Source organism: Lates calcarifer, linkage group LG18 (assembly GCF_001640805.2).
Source record: "Lates calcarifer isolate ASB-BC8 linkage group LG18, TLL_Latcal_v3, whole genome shotgun sequence".
In the NCBI taxonomy this organism is placed as follows: Eukaryota; Metazoa; Chordata; class Actinopteri; family Centropomidae; genus Lates; species Lates calcarifer.
Window position 1 is genome coordinate 8,721,872 of NC_066850.1, and position 15,079 is coordinate 8,736,950.

Here is a 15,079-nt window from a genome sequence, read left to right on the forward strand (position 1 = left end):
AGTATTTGGACATTTATTTGTTTACTGTTGCTCTGTACTAAAGCACATTAATTGAGTCTGAGGACTGATTTGGCGTTTTTAATTTTAGGGTTTAATATTTATTCTTATTTGGACCATGTGAAATAATTCAATGTAAAATAATTACTACTATTTAAAGTATCGTCATATGCAGTCCCGCGGCAGTCCCTGAGTGAACTTAATACATCTGAGCTATGTCACTGTATAAATACTCAATGATGTCACTTAAGCTGCTTCCATAGACCACAATCATTGGTTTCCACCAGCTAAAAGTTTGGAAAGACAGAATTTAAGTTTATGCAGAAACTTGCTTACTGTCATTGAGAACTTTTTCATTTAGATAAATCCTGATCTCCTGGCCACCTTTTTTTCTCATATTTTAAGAGACTTGAGAGGTAAAATATTAGGTACAGTTACTCTCAGCTAAAATCTTGATATTATCTGACATCAGGTGACAACAAAGCAGATTCAGCAGGATTTTATTTTATTTTATTTTCACCAACTCTAATAACAGCACTTTAAAGTGTAACAGTAAAATACCTTTTCTTTATTTCTTTTGTATTATTTACACCAGGAGCTGTCAAGAATACAATGTTTGTCACACCAATAATGGAAAAACGTTGGAGGTCAAAGCATTGGAAACAGGTAAAAAGAGCACAGTTTTAAATGAGATGACGTGATCTACAGAAAGTCTAGTTTACAAATCTCCTTGTTGACACCTCTGCAGCGACATCAGGGTGTCTCGGCTGAACTGGTAGGTGAGCTTCTTCTTCACCTTGAAGATCTCTCCCGACCTTGCGTAGTTCCTGAGGGCCCGGGACATCTTCTGATAAGTCATGGGCCTCTTGTTGCCCTTTCTCTGCCCCCAGAGCGCCGCCACCTGATCCTTGTTCCTGGAGGAGAAACGGAAAACGCCGGCGGCCGCTGGCACCCAGGACACGCAGTGGGCCATGTTTGGATCCTCCAGCATCTCGAAGAGGAAGTGAAAGAGTCGCACCTTTCTGCCTGCAGCCATTGAGAGAACAGAGAAGCGCGTGCACAATGAAGACTTTGCAGGGATTTGATAGAGGATATAGGGAATATCACAGCTGCTGTGCCACACCAAAGCAGTTAGTTCTGGTTACAGTTAATCATTTCCTCAAATACAGCAATTCCCCGAAAATCTCTTCACTGATGGGATGCCATTTAGTGGAGAGGCTAAAGCTGTAAACAGTGCGGTTAACTGATAGATATGTAAAAACAGCTATTGAGCTAAGCCATGCACAGCTCCATTGTTTTTTACAGTAAAGGGAAGGTCTCTTATTTGCTCTCTTGGTATTGTTTCCCTCAGGCTACTAGCAACCGGGGCAATAACAGTATCTAGTGACCAAAAAAAGGAGAACTCACCACTCCCTGTTGCTGTGGCCTGGTGTTTGGTCGATTGTCTTGTTGATACAAAGTTTGGCACAGACCCATGCTCAGATAATATTGCTGCTGTTGTGTTTTGGCTGTGGGTTGGTGGGGAGTCGTGTGCCAGGAAGAGCTGAGGTGCAGGCTTGATGTTCTAGAGGAAGTGTTGGAGAAAAGGAGAGAAAAAAAATGTCTGACTGAAGAATACAGAGCGGCCTCAGCCACAATTAAATCATTCTCTTCAGGTAGTAAGAGCGTCTCATGTGGGCCAAAAAGGCCAAAATCAAACATTTTAATGCTCACAGGCTCATGGCACATCCAGCACTGCTCACATGATGCTTCATCCACAGGTGCACTGCTTTCATCCACACCTGCAGGCCAGTAAACCTTCTCCACTGGAAAAAAAGCAACAACAAAAAAAGTTTTTCAAAGAGTCTTTAAGTAGAATTTAACCTCAGAGTCTTTCCCCTTACCATTTTCTCCAGTGTTCTGTCTGTAGTACTCCTCCAGAAACTCTAAGATCACCTCCAAATCAGACTGAGTCTCCTGGAAAGAATTCTGATAAAGATACATAATTTAAAAATCAGCCTTAAATATGGCATCAGTTTGCCTCGAAGAGATTTTTTAAAATGAAATTCTAATGTTGTCCTTGCAGTAAGTCTGGTCTTTACCATCATAGACGAGGTTCTAATGCAGTAGAGTCCTCGCAGTTTGGGAGAATTTCACAAAACTGACTTTGAAACGCTCAAGCGCCCGGACTCTTATTATACCCCCCCTCCACAGGAGCGGGCTTTCTGCATAACACCAGAGACGTTTTCTACCCTGGGCTCACAGGAACAATGACCACCATCCCACAAAGCCCCAGCACCAGCACCAGTCAACCCATCAACAAAGCCTCCCAACACTGACCACATCCTCCCCGCTGAACCAGATAAGACCTGGGCCTGGAGGCAGCCGCTACACAAAGCTCTCTTTTCAGGAAAAACACACTTGCTGCCATATTTTTCCTCTCAGGATGTGTCTTGATTTCATATTTTGTAGTGTGCGCCTGTTGTAATATTTCACTACAATGGAGACAGTGCCAAATCTTTCATCACAGCCTTTATATTTTTGTGTGATGATGCCAGTTGTTTTCTCTCTGGACAAAGGATGAGGCTGCAGCAGAAATTTATTTTTTATCAAGCCAGAAAAACCAAACACATGAGAGAACACAGATCGATTTATTGGTCATATTAAAAAGATTCCAACAAAGAATTACACAATAAATATAAGTATACAAACATAATATTTCCAGAATAATTGTATAAAGAAAATTATCAACATTTACATGTAATTGCACAGAATGTTTATCACTTGCTGCTGCTGTAACAACAGGAGCCATACGCAACTTACATAACATTTAGATTATGATGAAATACAGTCATTATTACCTCAAAACAGTGTGTCATTTTTGGAATTAAAAAGTTTTTTTAACATCTTATTTTTGAAAATTTTGTAAAATTATTGGAATTGCTCTAGATTAGAAACTATAGATCAAGTTAGATATATAGTAACTAAGAAATGAAAAAAGATCTGTTGTATTGTTTAGTTTAGTTATCATTTTTTCCTATTTCTAGATGCCATTTCATAGTGGACTGTGAGCCACAATATTTATAGATATTGATTTTTTATTTTTTTTAATTAATTTCTCTCTTAGACATTTAATTCTGATCTTATTTAGACTCTTAGTTAATGTTTTATTAAATGCACGTGAGTTGAGAATAAATAACTACTAACTCAACTATAAACTTAAAATATGTTAAAAGTAAAATAATAATAATAATAATAATCAAAGGTGTCCAACTGATCAAAATCTTGTTAGATCCAGGCCATTATCATTTAAAAGTTGTTTTTTCTTCTTTTTCTTTTATTTTTTTTAAGGAAACGATTTCTTGATCAACTTAGGAAGTTTTCTCTTTCATCTTTTTTCTCATTATAGACGTATTTACAATTAATTAATACTTTGATTAATACTCCTTCACAAAAAAGTGAAAAAAAAACAGCATATTAAATACATTGGACTGACAGTGTACAGTATATATTCACAAAGGCTGTTACTTTGTGTGACAAAAGTGGCCAAATTATGACATAATTTCACATGTAATAAACCCAACCCAACAAATTTCCCAAAAACTGTTAGGTATCAGTTAACAGCTGGTCCTTGGAATTGTCCATTTTTAGGGGGAATGAGGCAGTTTTATTTTAAATCTGGAGATTTTCTAAAAGAAAATAGAAAGTGAAAAAATTTCCTCACTCATATTTTAATTATTTACAAATTAATTTACAGTAATACTACTCTATATAGTCATAAAATAAAGGGTATTTAAACACTTTTCCCTGAAGTGATGTGAACACTCTATGATGTTAATAATCACATCAGAAAGTTTGAGAATAGGAAAAGTAAAGTCTGTGAAAACCTTATCAAACCATCGTCCAGCTCAGAGCTTGGTGGTGCTGTGTGAGGTGAAGCTGGAGGCCAGGTCGTAGTCCTCCTGCAGCTGGTAGTGACCGTACCAGCTGTGCCAGTCCGCCGCCACCGCCGCCGTGGAGCTGAAATAGCTCTGCTCGGCCGGGGTCTGCTGTTGGGCATGGACCTCCTCCTGGGCAGGGCGGCAGGGCAGGTGCAGGGACACCTGTTCCGAGCCGAGCCTGTGCAGGATGTCTGGGTTGAACTGGTAGGTGAGCTTGCGGCGCACTTTGACAATCTCACCCGTGCGGCTGTAGTTTCTCAGAGCCCTCGCCATCTTCTGATAGGTCATGGTCTTGCGGTTGCCCTTGCGCTGGCCCCAGCACTCAGCCAGCTTCTCCTTGTTCTTAGAGATGAAGTGGAAGGTGCCAGTGCCACTGTCCGTCCACTGGATTGAGTCACCCATGTTGGGGTCATTCAGAGCTTCATGGAGGTATTCATAAAGTCTGAGCTTCTTACGACCTGAGGGCATTGAATTAGTCTTATTTTACTCTTGATAAGGAAGAAAAAAACCTCTCAAAACTCTCAGGAAATTACTCATGTATGCTGATTACCTTTGCTGCTCCTCTGTGGTGGTAAGATGGAGTAGAAATGAGGGGACTCAGCTGGTACAGAGTGATTCAGGGAAACATCAGGGATGACCTGAGGCCAGGACTGCTGCTGTAACACAGATACTTTTAATCAAAAAGACTCAACGTGTTTGCATCCTTGAATCTTTCTTGCTGTCTGAGCACCACTTACAGCTGTGTCATTCCAGTCATATACAGGGGCTGGTGCGTCAGACGGGTGTGAGACGAGGCAGCAGGTGATCTGACACTGCAGAGACTGGTGCTGAGTACCCAGAGTTTCATAATGTGGATACTCTGAAAAGAAAAAAAATGTGAAACATCAGTTATCATTAAATCCAAATTAAATAAGTTGCTTTCTTTACATGATAAAAGAGGGATTTTTTTGTATTTTTAGTCACAATATTTGTTCACAGAAAATCAATAAAAATAGGAGTTCAGTGTTTATTATTTTTTACCTGAATCATAATATGAATTATTTGAATGCTGTTGAATCACATCAATTGCATCCTGGAAGTGTTGGTTGATGTCGGTGTCCAAGGACGTCTAGAAGAGGCAGACACAGGCACATAAAGCTTAATATCACACATACAAATCTATAATATAATAATAATATTAAAGAATATGAAGGTATGAAGGTTTATGGGGACTAAAAAGTTTATTTTCATCTTCCAAACCCTCACAACTCACCATCTTGTATGTCTGAGTGTTTTCCTCAGTTGAGGTCATTTCTGTCCCTGTAGGTGAAAGCTGCCACACTAGTGCAGGTGCACAGTATTTGGACAGGTATATATACATGTTGCAGACCTCCACTACCTGTTTACCATTCGGCCACATGAATAAGCAGAGAGTTAACGTCACAATGTACTGACTGCACAGCCGTACACTTCTTCTTTTTTGGAAGTGAAGATCAGATAGACATCTAAGCATCTCTCTCTCTCTCTCTCTCTCTCTCTCTCTCTCTCTCTCTCTCTCTCATAGCAGAGATCAGAATCTACAAACAACAACTCACCCACGACCCAGGAATACCACCAGTTCTCAGTCTGACCTGGGAATTTGCATACTGGGCGAGATATGTATCTATAACATACACATCTGTGATCTCTGCCGTTCAGTTATAAACTTTCCTGTAAGTTAACACTCGTGCCTATAGAATTTCATAGAACTTTCCATTTGTTGGTTGTTCGTTTGTTTTCTGGCAATAAAATAAAACGTATTGATGAACTTTGCATGTGGTTGCATGGAACCACAAACAATAGATAACCACTAACTTATTAATCAGTGAGACATTAATCATTAGTCACTGGTAATATTTACTTTATATTCTACTTTAATGTTGTCTTTTTTCCTTATTATGAATTATTTTATTATTTTAAAGTTTTTCTTGTTTATTTTGCAGTTCTACCATTATGGTGATACTAACTAAAAAATATTCAAAAAGCAAAAATGCTAAACATTTGCATCCTTCACAGCATAAATCCTTGCAGGACTTGCAAACAACATTTTCTCCTCCTCATTTCTTTATGACATTTTTCTATCTTTCATAATCATTTATGAGTTACAGAGATGTTTGTTATGTTTTATTTTTTTGCATTTCCCCTTCCCATTTTTTGTTTAGTGTTTGCTTGGATTTTGAGATAAATTCATTCTACTGTCCTTGAAAATTGTTTAAGAAATTTAACAAGCATCCTCTGCAGTTTCATTTTTGGTTTTAAATGATTTTATTCCTTCAAATCCTCCATCACATCCTTGTGTTGCTAAAAACAAGCTCAGTATCCTGCACTCTACAGGTGTATCAGGGCTCACCGAGGTCAAATTAACATGCAAGTCGTGACTATTTGAGTTTCCAATTGTCCGAAGTGTCATATACAGAGCTTCACATAAGTGTGATTGTAAAGGTTAATGGTTAATAACGTGTTGATCACTGTTAAACTTAGGCCTGCGCTTTTTTGTTTTCCCCACAAGGCCAACCCCCCTGTTCAAATAAACACAGGCCTTTTTTTTGAGAAGTTCAATTATCGGAGGCGTGCAGTTTTAAATATCAACTGACTTGCTCCTGAAGTTCCCCTTTCAGTCCAGTTAAAGTTTGGTGGCAGTCAGGCCTGAGCTCTGGGCTAGAAACATCGCAGAGACAAAGAAATGGAGGTGCACAGATTCACTCAGATGACTCCATTTTGATATGATGTGATTTGACCTGGATCATTATGTTGTTTGAGTTTCACTCATTTTCACGGTTTTTTTTCACCCCCCCCCCCCAAAAAGTAAAGAAAACATCTTGTCACCGTAAATTACAATATTATGTATGTGTGTGTGCCTGTGAGGAAGGAGTATGTGCATGTGTGCAAGCATGCAAAGAGGCATGTGTGTGTGTGTGTGGTGTGTGTGTGTGTGTGTGTGTGTTTGTTTCCTGAGCTGTGCAGCATGCTGATAAAAACAAAGAACCACAAACCTCGTCCTTTCTCCTGCTCCGTCTCTCCCTCTTTCCATTCAGGGTGAAACTTCATAAATTAGAGACCACAGCCTGTCAGGCTGCAGCTGAGGCCTGACAATTGTGTGTGTGCGTGTGTGTGTGTGTGAGACGAGGCATTTGTGCCATTAGTTTGGTTTAACCAAGTCTTAATCAAGCTGTGTTTAGTTGTTGTGTATGTTTTACTGTGAAATCAGAGGTGTTGTATCTTGGCTCACAAGGGGTTTTTGTCACTGTTTGATCCAAAGGGATAATTTACCGAACTCATCTGCTACAGGGAAGTGACGGTTCTTTCATGACTGTTGAGTTCACACTATTCTATTCTATTCTATTCTGTTCTATTCCATTCTGGTCTGTTGCATTCTGTTGCATTGTGGTCTATTCTATTATATTCTGTTCTATTTTGTTCTGTTCTGTTCTATTCTATTCTATTTTCCTCTGTTCTATGCTGTTGTGTTCTATTCTATTCTGTTGTGTTGTTATCTATTGTGTTTTATGCTGGTGTCTTCTATTCTGTTGAGTTCAAACTATCCTATTCTCTTCTATTCTGTTCCATATGAACATAAAAACACAGTGACCACATGGTTTTTAAACTGTGTCACAGTTTAAGTCTGTAATGAGTCGTGTGTCTGCACAGGTCCTGTCATGATCAGATCAGAGTAAATTAAATGAACTGAAACAAACAGATGAAACGGTATTTTACCTTGAATATGTTCAGAGCTGAGATTTTTGAAAACATCAAGAAAACACTGAAAAAAAATCAGTAGAAAGACACATAACAACCTTTAATCTTTACTTTAAATCATTTAACTCCTCAGCTCTTCATAGCTCTGTGTTGTATGGTTTCATCACTGTGTGTGCTTGGATTTCTTTTAGATATCATATCTATTAAGATATTTATTACCACTTCCACATAGTTTTCATGCTAAAAGATTATTTTTACCTTTGTGGTTTCCAGTGTTTCTTCTCCTTTTTATTGTGTGAATATTTGGTGCATACAATTGCCTCTGCAGAGATAACTAAAGTTCTGATTTGAATTGAATTAAAAATGTCCTCCCTGCAGGTAATTACATTCCACACACTTTAGTGAATACTTGATCCAGTTAAAGGATCATTGTCTCACATTTGAGCCAACATTTCATGACCTTTTGCTTTAATATGGTACATTTGTTGTTGTCACCTGGACATTATAATGGTGAGCATGTCAGTAAATCCATGTTTAATATGTTGTTAGGTGTGTTTAGGTGGGTGTGTTGAGCATGAGGGAGTTGCAGAGGAAAAAGAGACACAGAGAGAGAGATTCACATCCACCTGTGGAGGTGGTGTAGTATATGTTCTGGCAGACATGCTGCAGCTTTATCTGTCCAAACAAAGAAGCATTTTCCTTCCCCTTCTCAATTCAATAGCTGCATGCATGCTGGCACCGATGTGGGAACGGCAGGCAAACCGCAGCACAGTCAACCCCATTGTTCTTCTTTATTTACTGGCACTTGATGAAAATCAAGAAGTGTCAAAGCCACTGGTGTGTAATTAGTCTATCAGGCTGAATGCTGGTGTGACCACAGAGTTATAATCATTATCTGTGAGCTCATGTTCGTGTCCTGGGTGAGAACACAGTTGGCTTCAGACACTGTCCTCCTGCCACAGTTAACACACGTTATTTTTTCTGTTTGAATACATTTTCTAAAACTATTTGTTACGGTTTTATAATCTCAGCAAAGCTCTTTCTCAGCAGACACAGTTTACTTTTTTATTTTGTTATTATTCAGCAGGTCCCATTTCTAAAGCTTAAGACAGTATAAGATTTCTTATGGATAAAGTTAAACCTATTCTACCAACTTGAGCAAAAGTAACCTGATTGATTGCTGTGTAAAATGTACAGAAAATACACTTTACATAGTGGTCAATTTGGTTACTTTTTTCTGTCGTCCTCAGGTTGATTTTGGTCTCACTGCTTGTTCTGCGAGACGACTGTAATGTCAGGGGGTGACCAGCAGGCGGCAGGACGGAGCATCGAACCACACACATGTCACATGTGACCAAAGTCCTACCCTAAGGAGAACGGTCATCTCTCTGTATATTTACTGTGCTGTTAACTATAAACCACTGGTTACATTTGAAAAATAAAGTAGTAGTAGTAGTTTTGTATCAGACCACTGTTTTTTAAAATGTCATTCTTCCCTGCGTGTTAAAGGTTGTAGATGAATTGGTGTGAAGTAATGACAGAGGCTGCCACACAAAGAAGCATCAAACGAACATCTCAAGTTTCAGGATTCTTTAAAATTGTACCTTACATGATTTTACATTCTTGATTTACATTTACAGTGGCTAGGTTTCCTCAGAGATCTATTGAATACAGAAAAAACAAAGGCCATGAGCTCTGCTTGGAGCTGAGGTAGCACAAGACGAATCAGAAAAAATCAAATTAATGTGTCTAATAGTGACTACCGTACAAAGAGTGTCAGAGAGTAAAATCCAGAATTCAGAGAGTGAAGTGGAATAAATTGTTTGGAATAGATTTTTAAAAAAACAGAAAAGACCTGTGTTGAAAGGGTTGGAAAGGTTTTCTACTTTCTGCAGTAGGCCACAGCACCGTACGCCACCACTCCAACAACAGCAACTAAAGCAGCACCTCCACACAGCAGCTCTGTGGAGCTCAGAGGTTTTGTAGTCTTGGTAGCAGCAGGCTGTGGCTCAGGCTTTTCTGGTGCTGCTTTAACTGAATGTTCCTCCGCATCTGAGAGAGGGATCTGTGAGAATTTAAGCTGCTCGAGACTCTCTGCTTTGGGCTCCGCAGCCATCGGTGTGAGAATAGATGGAGGGTGGAGCCCCTGAATTGAATAAAGCTCCTCAGCTTCAGAGGTTGTGGTTGAGGGGACTGGGGTGGACGTGGTGGAGGGGGGATCAAGCCTGACGATAGGCAGAGGAGGCAGGGCCATTGGGGGAACTACTTGCCTGAACTCTGTAGGCTCCTTCTCCACATAGGGCTCCTCTGCTGACACCAGGAGCTCCTCAGTTTCTGGGGCCTGGAGGTCCTGCTCCTCCTCCCTGAGCTCCACCAGCTCCCTCTCACTGCCTAAAACACTCAGCACGCTTGTCTGCAACTCCTCATCCTCTTCATCCTCTTCCTCCGTTCTCCTTGCCTCCTTCTCTGCCTCCTCCAGCATCTCAACCTCCTCCCGCTCCAGGTGGACCATGTCAGAGTTGGAGGAGTGGTTCTCCTCCCCAGCCAGGACCGCCCCGTCGCTGCTGTCGAGGCTCTTGGTGTCTTCGGGATCCACATCACCCATTGTGGACCAGGACTCTGCCAGCAGGCTCTCGCTCTGCCAGGGCCCGGCGCTCTCTGCCTGGCTCAGGGGCAGAGCAGCAGGGCTGGGGCTGAGGGAACTGGCCTCCCCGCCTCCTCCATCCCCCCTGGTGGTCTCGACTGGGGCCTTTCCCTCCAGAATGACGGCTGGGTGCTGCAGAGACACAACAGGTCAGGGGTGGGACAAACATGTGACAAACAAGTCCTGCAGTAGTGGAGCATAACTTAGTACATCTATTCAAGTACTCGATAAGTACAATTATGGCGTACTCGTGTTTTTTACTACATTTCAGAGGGAAATATTTTACTTTTTACTCCACTACATTTATCTGACAGATAAATATATATCCTTCTGTTCATATGAGCTCCATGTTTGACTAACTACATTAAAATACTGCTTACATGTTAAAGCATGAAAATTAATAACCAAATAATATAATAAAGGGCAGCAACAGGGCCATTCTCCAAAATGAGTACTTTTAATTTTGATATTTTAACTGCATTTTACTGATAATACGTTTACCTGCACGTGCAAATGCAGGACTTTTACTTGTAAGAGTATTTGTTTAGTGTGGTATAGCTACTTTTAATTATTTAACTGTTCTGACCCTTACTAAAGAGAAGTATACTTCAAGTTTATTTTATTGAGTAAACTTAAGTAATGTTCAGGTATATTTCCCAAGTATATTTTATGTAATAATTATACTTATATAGATGTACTAGTAGTATATTTTTAAGTTTACTCTTTCAATGCTTTTTGGGACTAAATTGGCCCACTTCGCCTATAAAAGTATATTTTAAGTATATTGTAAGTGTACGAGAAGAATACTTCAAGTACACAACTAGTTTACATATAAGTTTTATTTTGGACTCCAACTATACTATAAAGTATTAAACAAGTGAACCTCTCAGTATACTGTTAACTACATACTTCTAGTCCACAGTCCAGTTTTATTAAAGTATACTTTCAAGTATACTGAAAGTAATCTTATTTTGAACTGCAACTATACAGTTACAGTTGCTGAACACATTATTCAGGGCTGCACAATCGCTGCCACGTGAGAGCACATGAGAGAACAATCTACAGTGACTTATGGGTGAGGGACATCCCTAAAGCTTAGACCTTGAAGTAAATACTAAGCACTGAATCTGTTAAATCAATAGGACAGTGGGAGGAGATCAGGTAAAGAAGTGCATCAAAAGTGCTCAGTAAGTGCTAGTTAGGGTGTCGGATGTGTTGTGTGTCTGCTGCTCTGTTCTACCAAATGCACTTCTGGTGAAACAGGACTGACTGCTTTGGACTGGTTCAAATTTTCAAATAAAAATTCCAGTTATTGGTGTGCAAAGAATCAGCTTTAGTACTTCTGGATGAGTTAATTAATATGTATTTTTTAATCACAGTTGCCTCAAATATAAAGTTAAAGCTGCTATGTGTAGAACCTGAAAATTATCCAACTTAGCCAAACAGAAGCTGCACCATTTTCTCTACAAACAACAACTCATGCCATTAGAATAATAGTCACATAGTGGCTTTAATGAAATGACACTGTACAACACAACTATGCTCCCCTGCTTATCAACAATTTTTTTTTAACTTGTCTGTGTTCATAGTGACATCAGTGATTGGAAAAAGTTGCTCACTGGCTGCTCTGTATTACTTTGGCCATGCCTATCTATAGCCTTGACCTGCATATCTTACTATGTTTAGGCACTATATGTATCTCCATCTGTCACCCAAGGATGGAAGGTATTTCAGTGATTTCATGTGACATGAGAATTGGGTGAAAGTAAGGGCATAAAGTGACAGTGACAGTGTTTGTTATGTCTGAAACATTAAAAATCCAAGCAGCTGACTTCACTCGTTCCTCCAAAACTGAGATGTTATCTGATTAATTCAACAGTAAACAATCCCATTTTAGAAATAAACATTTTTTTATATGAAGAACGTCACTGCATAAATGACTGTAGGCATGAATCCGACTAAAAACTGCCTGTCTGTCTCAAGGTGACCCCTCCTCAGCCTCGTGTGCCACGTCTAACCCTTGATTGCAGAAAGTATTCACCCCCATTCCAGCCCCAGAATAGATATCCTCAACACTTGCTCCTCGCTGTCTGATGTTGTAACACGCTCACAACATGTTTTCTCTGGTTTCAGATCCTGTCTCTTAATGAGTACAAATCCCATAAAAGCCTCTCCGGGACCTGAAGATCTGTTACATTTACACTCAACCTTACATTAAGTTGTGAATCCAGACTCTGGGAGGTGCTGCTGATGACTGTAAGCAAAACAAATAGATGTAATCAGCAATGAATAGAAGCTAGCTATCAGTTAGGTTCAATATGGGTTGTGTTGTATCTCAAGGAGGAGCGTCCTGGTGGTCTAGTGGCTGGTGGACACATGCTATGTGATCACAGTCTCCAGTGTAATTCTGGATAACACACTGCTCCCTCTATTATCCAGAAAAAAGAAGGGGTAGAAAAAAGTCTGAACTGAAGATACACGTCTGCACATCTGCAAAAAATTAAATAGAATGAGGACAAACTAAAAAATTAAATGAAATAAAATAAAAAATAGAAAATCTCAACTGAAAATCTAGATCAGTGCTTCAGAAGTCAGGGATCTCCAAGGGTTCACAAGATGAATCTCAGGGGTGGAGATGTTCAACAAAAATAAATAGTTTAACATCTTCAAGCTAAAAATAATGGAAATTAAACAACATGAGAAGGTAAATACATCTCTTTGCTTGAAGTTGTGCATATCTTTTAACTCCCACATCATCAATCATTCCTATAGTACTACATATATAAAGTATGTAAAACTGTGGGGGAATAAAAAAGTACAGCTTTTCATTAGTTTCACTGTTACTGATTTAAAATCACGTGCTCACGTGCACATACATTCCAAGATTGAAACACTGCGTCTTTTGTGTTGCCTCACAGGGGAAAATAAACCTTCTTCCTGCCAGTTATGCAACAGCTTGGTACTTTTTGTGCAATACAACCTTCTGACTCTGAGACTAGCAGCTGGATAAAATCAATAAAAAAGGATTATTAGGCCTTGAGTAAACCTTTCCAGTCAGAGTGGAGCTAAATCACCTGATTATTAATAATCAAGTTTGTTTTTAATCAAGCATTAGAATCTAATTTTGTATTATTTAAGATTTATTTTAATGATATTTTGTGGTTTTTTTTTTCTTTTTTTTCCTTGACTAAAATCCTCTCCTCCTCCCTCTCAGAGTGAACAGACCGTAGCAGACAGTCTCTCACACGTCACTGATTTAATGACCAACCAGCTGCCATGTTGTCTCTGCGTTGGACTCTGCAGACTTCAATCCCACCGACAGGTCTGCCTCACACATTTAAATTAAAGCAACACAAACATTTTCAAACCCTTCACACACACACTCGTCTGTGCCTCTGCCTGCTTAAAAACCAATCAACCTGTTCTACTCTGTGATCCTCCTGTACTTACTGGCCTACTTGAGTAATAGGATTCCCATTGACCCTGTCCCACAGATAACAGACTCACGGTGAAGTAAATGATCAGTGAGATTTAGGGCATTCTTTCTGTGTTACTGTGTGATGAGGACAAAATCATGTCAGATATCACATTTACAGGAGAATTGTTTGATAAGACACATGGCTGTTTCTCTGTCTTGAGCAAGGTGAGATTTTTGCCCTTCACTACATGCGTGTGACCCATAATGACCCCTTGTAACCCTGACTTGTTTACAGATGATATACTCTTAACAAAGCCTGGTGCACAAAGGACACAAAATCAAATCACATTCTTGATTCCTGCAGCAGTGAGTGACCTTCCTCAGACTTTCTTGTGATTTGGACCTTTGCTAAAACTCTCTGCAACGCGAATAAGTAAAGACAAACAACACCCCTGGCGTACCTGTGTCCTCTTGGTGTGGTGATAAATGAGCTGCTAGATGAGAAGCAGATGCTGGAAATCAGAGTGCGACGTGCATTCAGACACGAAGCCGCAAAATAACAGAGAGGCAGACATGCATGCTGGAGCTGGCACAGGAATAACAAGATGGACAAGCTGTGCAAAAGTCTCTCTCTCTCTCTCTCCCTCTCTCTCTCCCCCCACCCCACCTCTCCTAAAATCCATGACATAACAGTTGGCTGAAGAGGAGTCAGTGGTGACTTTGCTGTCTGTCCAGAGTGAGAAAAAAGCCACAAATCATGTGAAGAGATTGTGGAGAGGAGAAAAAAATGACAGTTTAACTCTTGAATCTTGAATCAGACTTTAACCTGTGTGTTCACTGTCTGTGAAGGGTCATCAGAGGTCAGTGGGTGAGTGTTTCATTTGGGTAAACAGTTTTATGTTCTCTGTCCAAACAGCAGATTATCAGTGAGTCCACAATGTGCACAGTGTGAGCCAGTGACAGTGGGTGGAAAATGCATGGCAGACAAGGAGAAGGGCTATTTCTAAACTTTCCAACGTCTACTTCCCTCTGCTGGCAGAACACATTACAAGACTGGAAACTTTGCCAGGAGGCTCTCAAATGATACACTTGCACAGAACCAACACGCACACATGTATGTATATTTTTATAATTTGCTTAGCGTGGACAAGTGATTTTCAGTTTTTATTTATTTCCTCTTTTGCTTCATGTTTTCTCCCCTCCTTTTTTCTGTGAGCTGTAAAACACTGTATCGGCTGTGTTGTGTGTAAGGAGCTTTATAAATAAAGTTTGAGATGTCATATCAGAGAACATTTAGGTCTCTGTTATATATATATTATATCTGTGTTATAGAATTGTCTTTAGCTGCTCCCTTAGCTAGCCTACTTTTATTTTATTTTATTATTT

The 15,079-nt window shown here is 39.7% G+C and overlaps 3 protein-coding genes across 4 annotated transcripts; all 3 read right to left on the bottom strand.

Annotated features, from left to right (window-relative positions):
• Positions 1–544: 544 nt before the first annotated feature.
• On the bottom strand, positions 545–2,261 carry spi2 (Spi-2 proto-oncogene). Its single transcript, XM_018687068.2, has 5 exons — positions 2,079–2,261; positions 1,881–1,965; positions 1,711–1,802; positions 1,405–1,561; positions 545–1,023 (listed from the first exon to the last, which is right to left on the bottom strand). Exons 1-5 carry the CDS (start codon positions 2,082–2,084, stop codon positions 716–718), a joined length of 648 nt encoding a protein of 215 aa, XP_018542584.1. The 5' UTR covers positions 2,085–2,261; the 3' UTR covers positions 545–715.
• A 347-nt stretch (positions 2,262–2,608) lies between these two features.
• Positions 2,609–5,450, bottom strand: spic (Spi-C transcription factor (Spi-1/PU.1 related)). Of its 2 annotated transcripts, none has more exons than XM_051077716.1 (5): positions 5,170–5,450; positions 4,938–5,025; positions 4,655–4,776; positions 4,468–4,570; positions 2,609–4,375 (listed from the first exon to the last, which is right to left on the bottom strand). In XM_051077716.1, the coding sequence occupies exons 1-5, from the start codon at positions 5,407–5,409 to the stop codon at positions 3,885–3,887; spliced, it is 1,044 nt and encodes a 347-aa protein (XP_050933673.1). In that variant the 5' UTR covers positions 5,410–5,450; the 3' UTR covers positions 2,609–3,884. The 2 variants fall into 2 exon arrangements, with proteins under 2 accessions (XP_050933673.1, XP_018542580.2); XM_018687064.2 differs by having other exon boundaries at positions 4,468–4,573; positions 5,170–5,449.
• A 3,756-nt stretch (positions 5,451–9,206) lies between these two features.
• Positions 9,207–14,433, bottom strand: si:ch211-214j24.14 (uncharacterized protein LOC559160 homolog). Its single transcript, XM_018687065.2, has 2 exons — positions 14,155–14,433; positions 9,207–10,407 (listed from the first exon to the last, which is right to left on the bottom strand). Exon 2 carries the CDS (start codon positions 10,234–10,236, stop codon positions 9,514–9,516), a length of 723 nt encoding a protein of 240 aa, XP_018542581.1. The 5' UTR covers positions 10,237–10,407; positions 14,155–14,433; the 3' UTR covers positions 9,207–9,513.
• Positions 14,434–15,079: the final 646 nt, after the last annotated feature.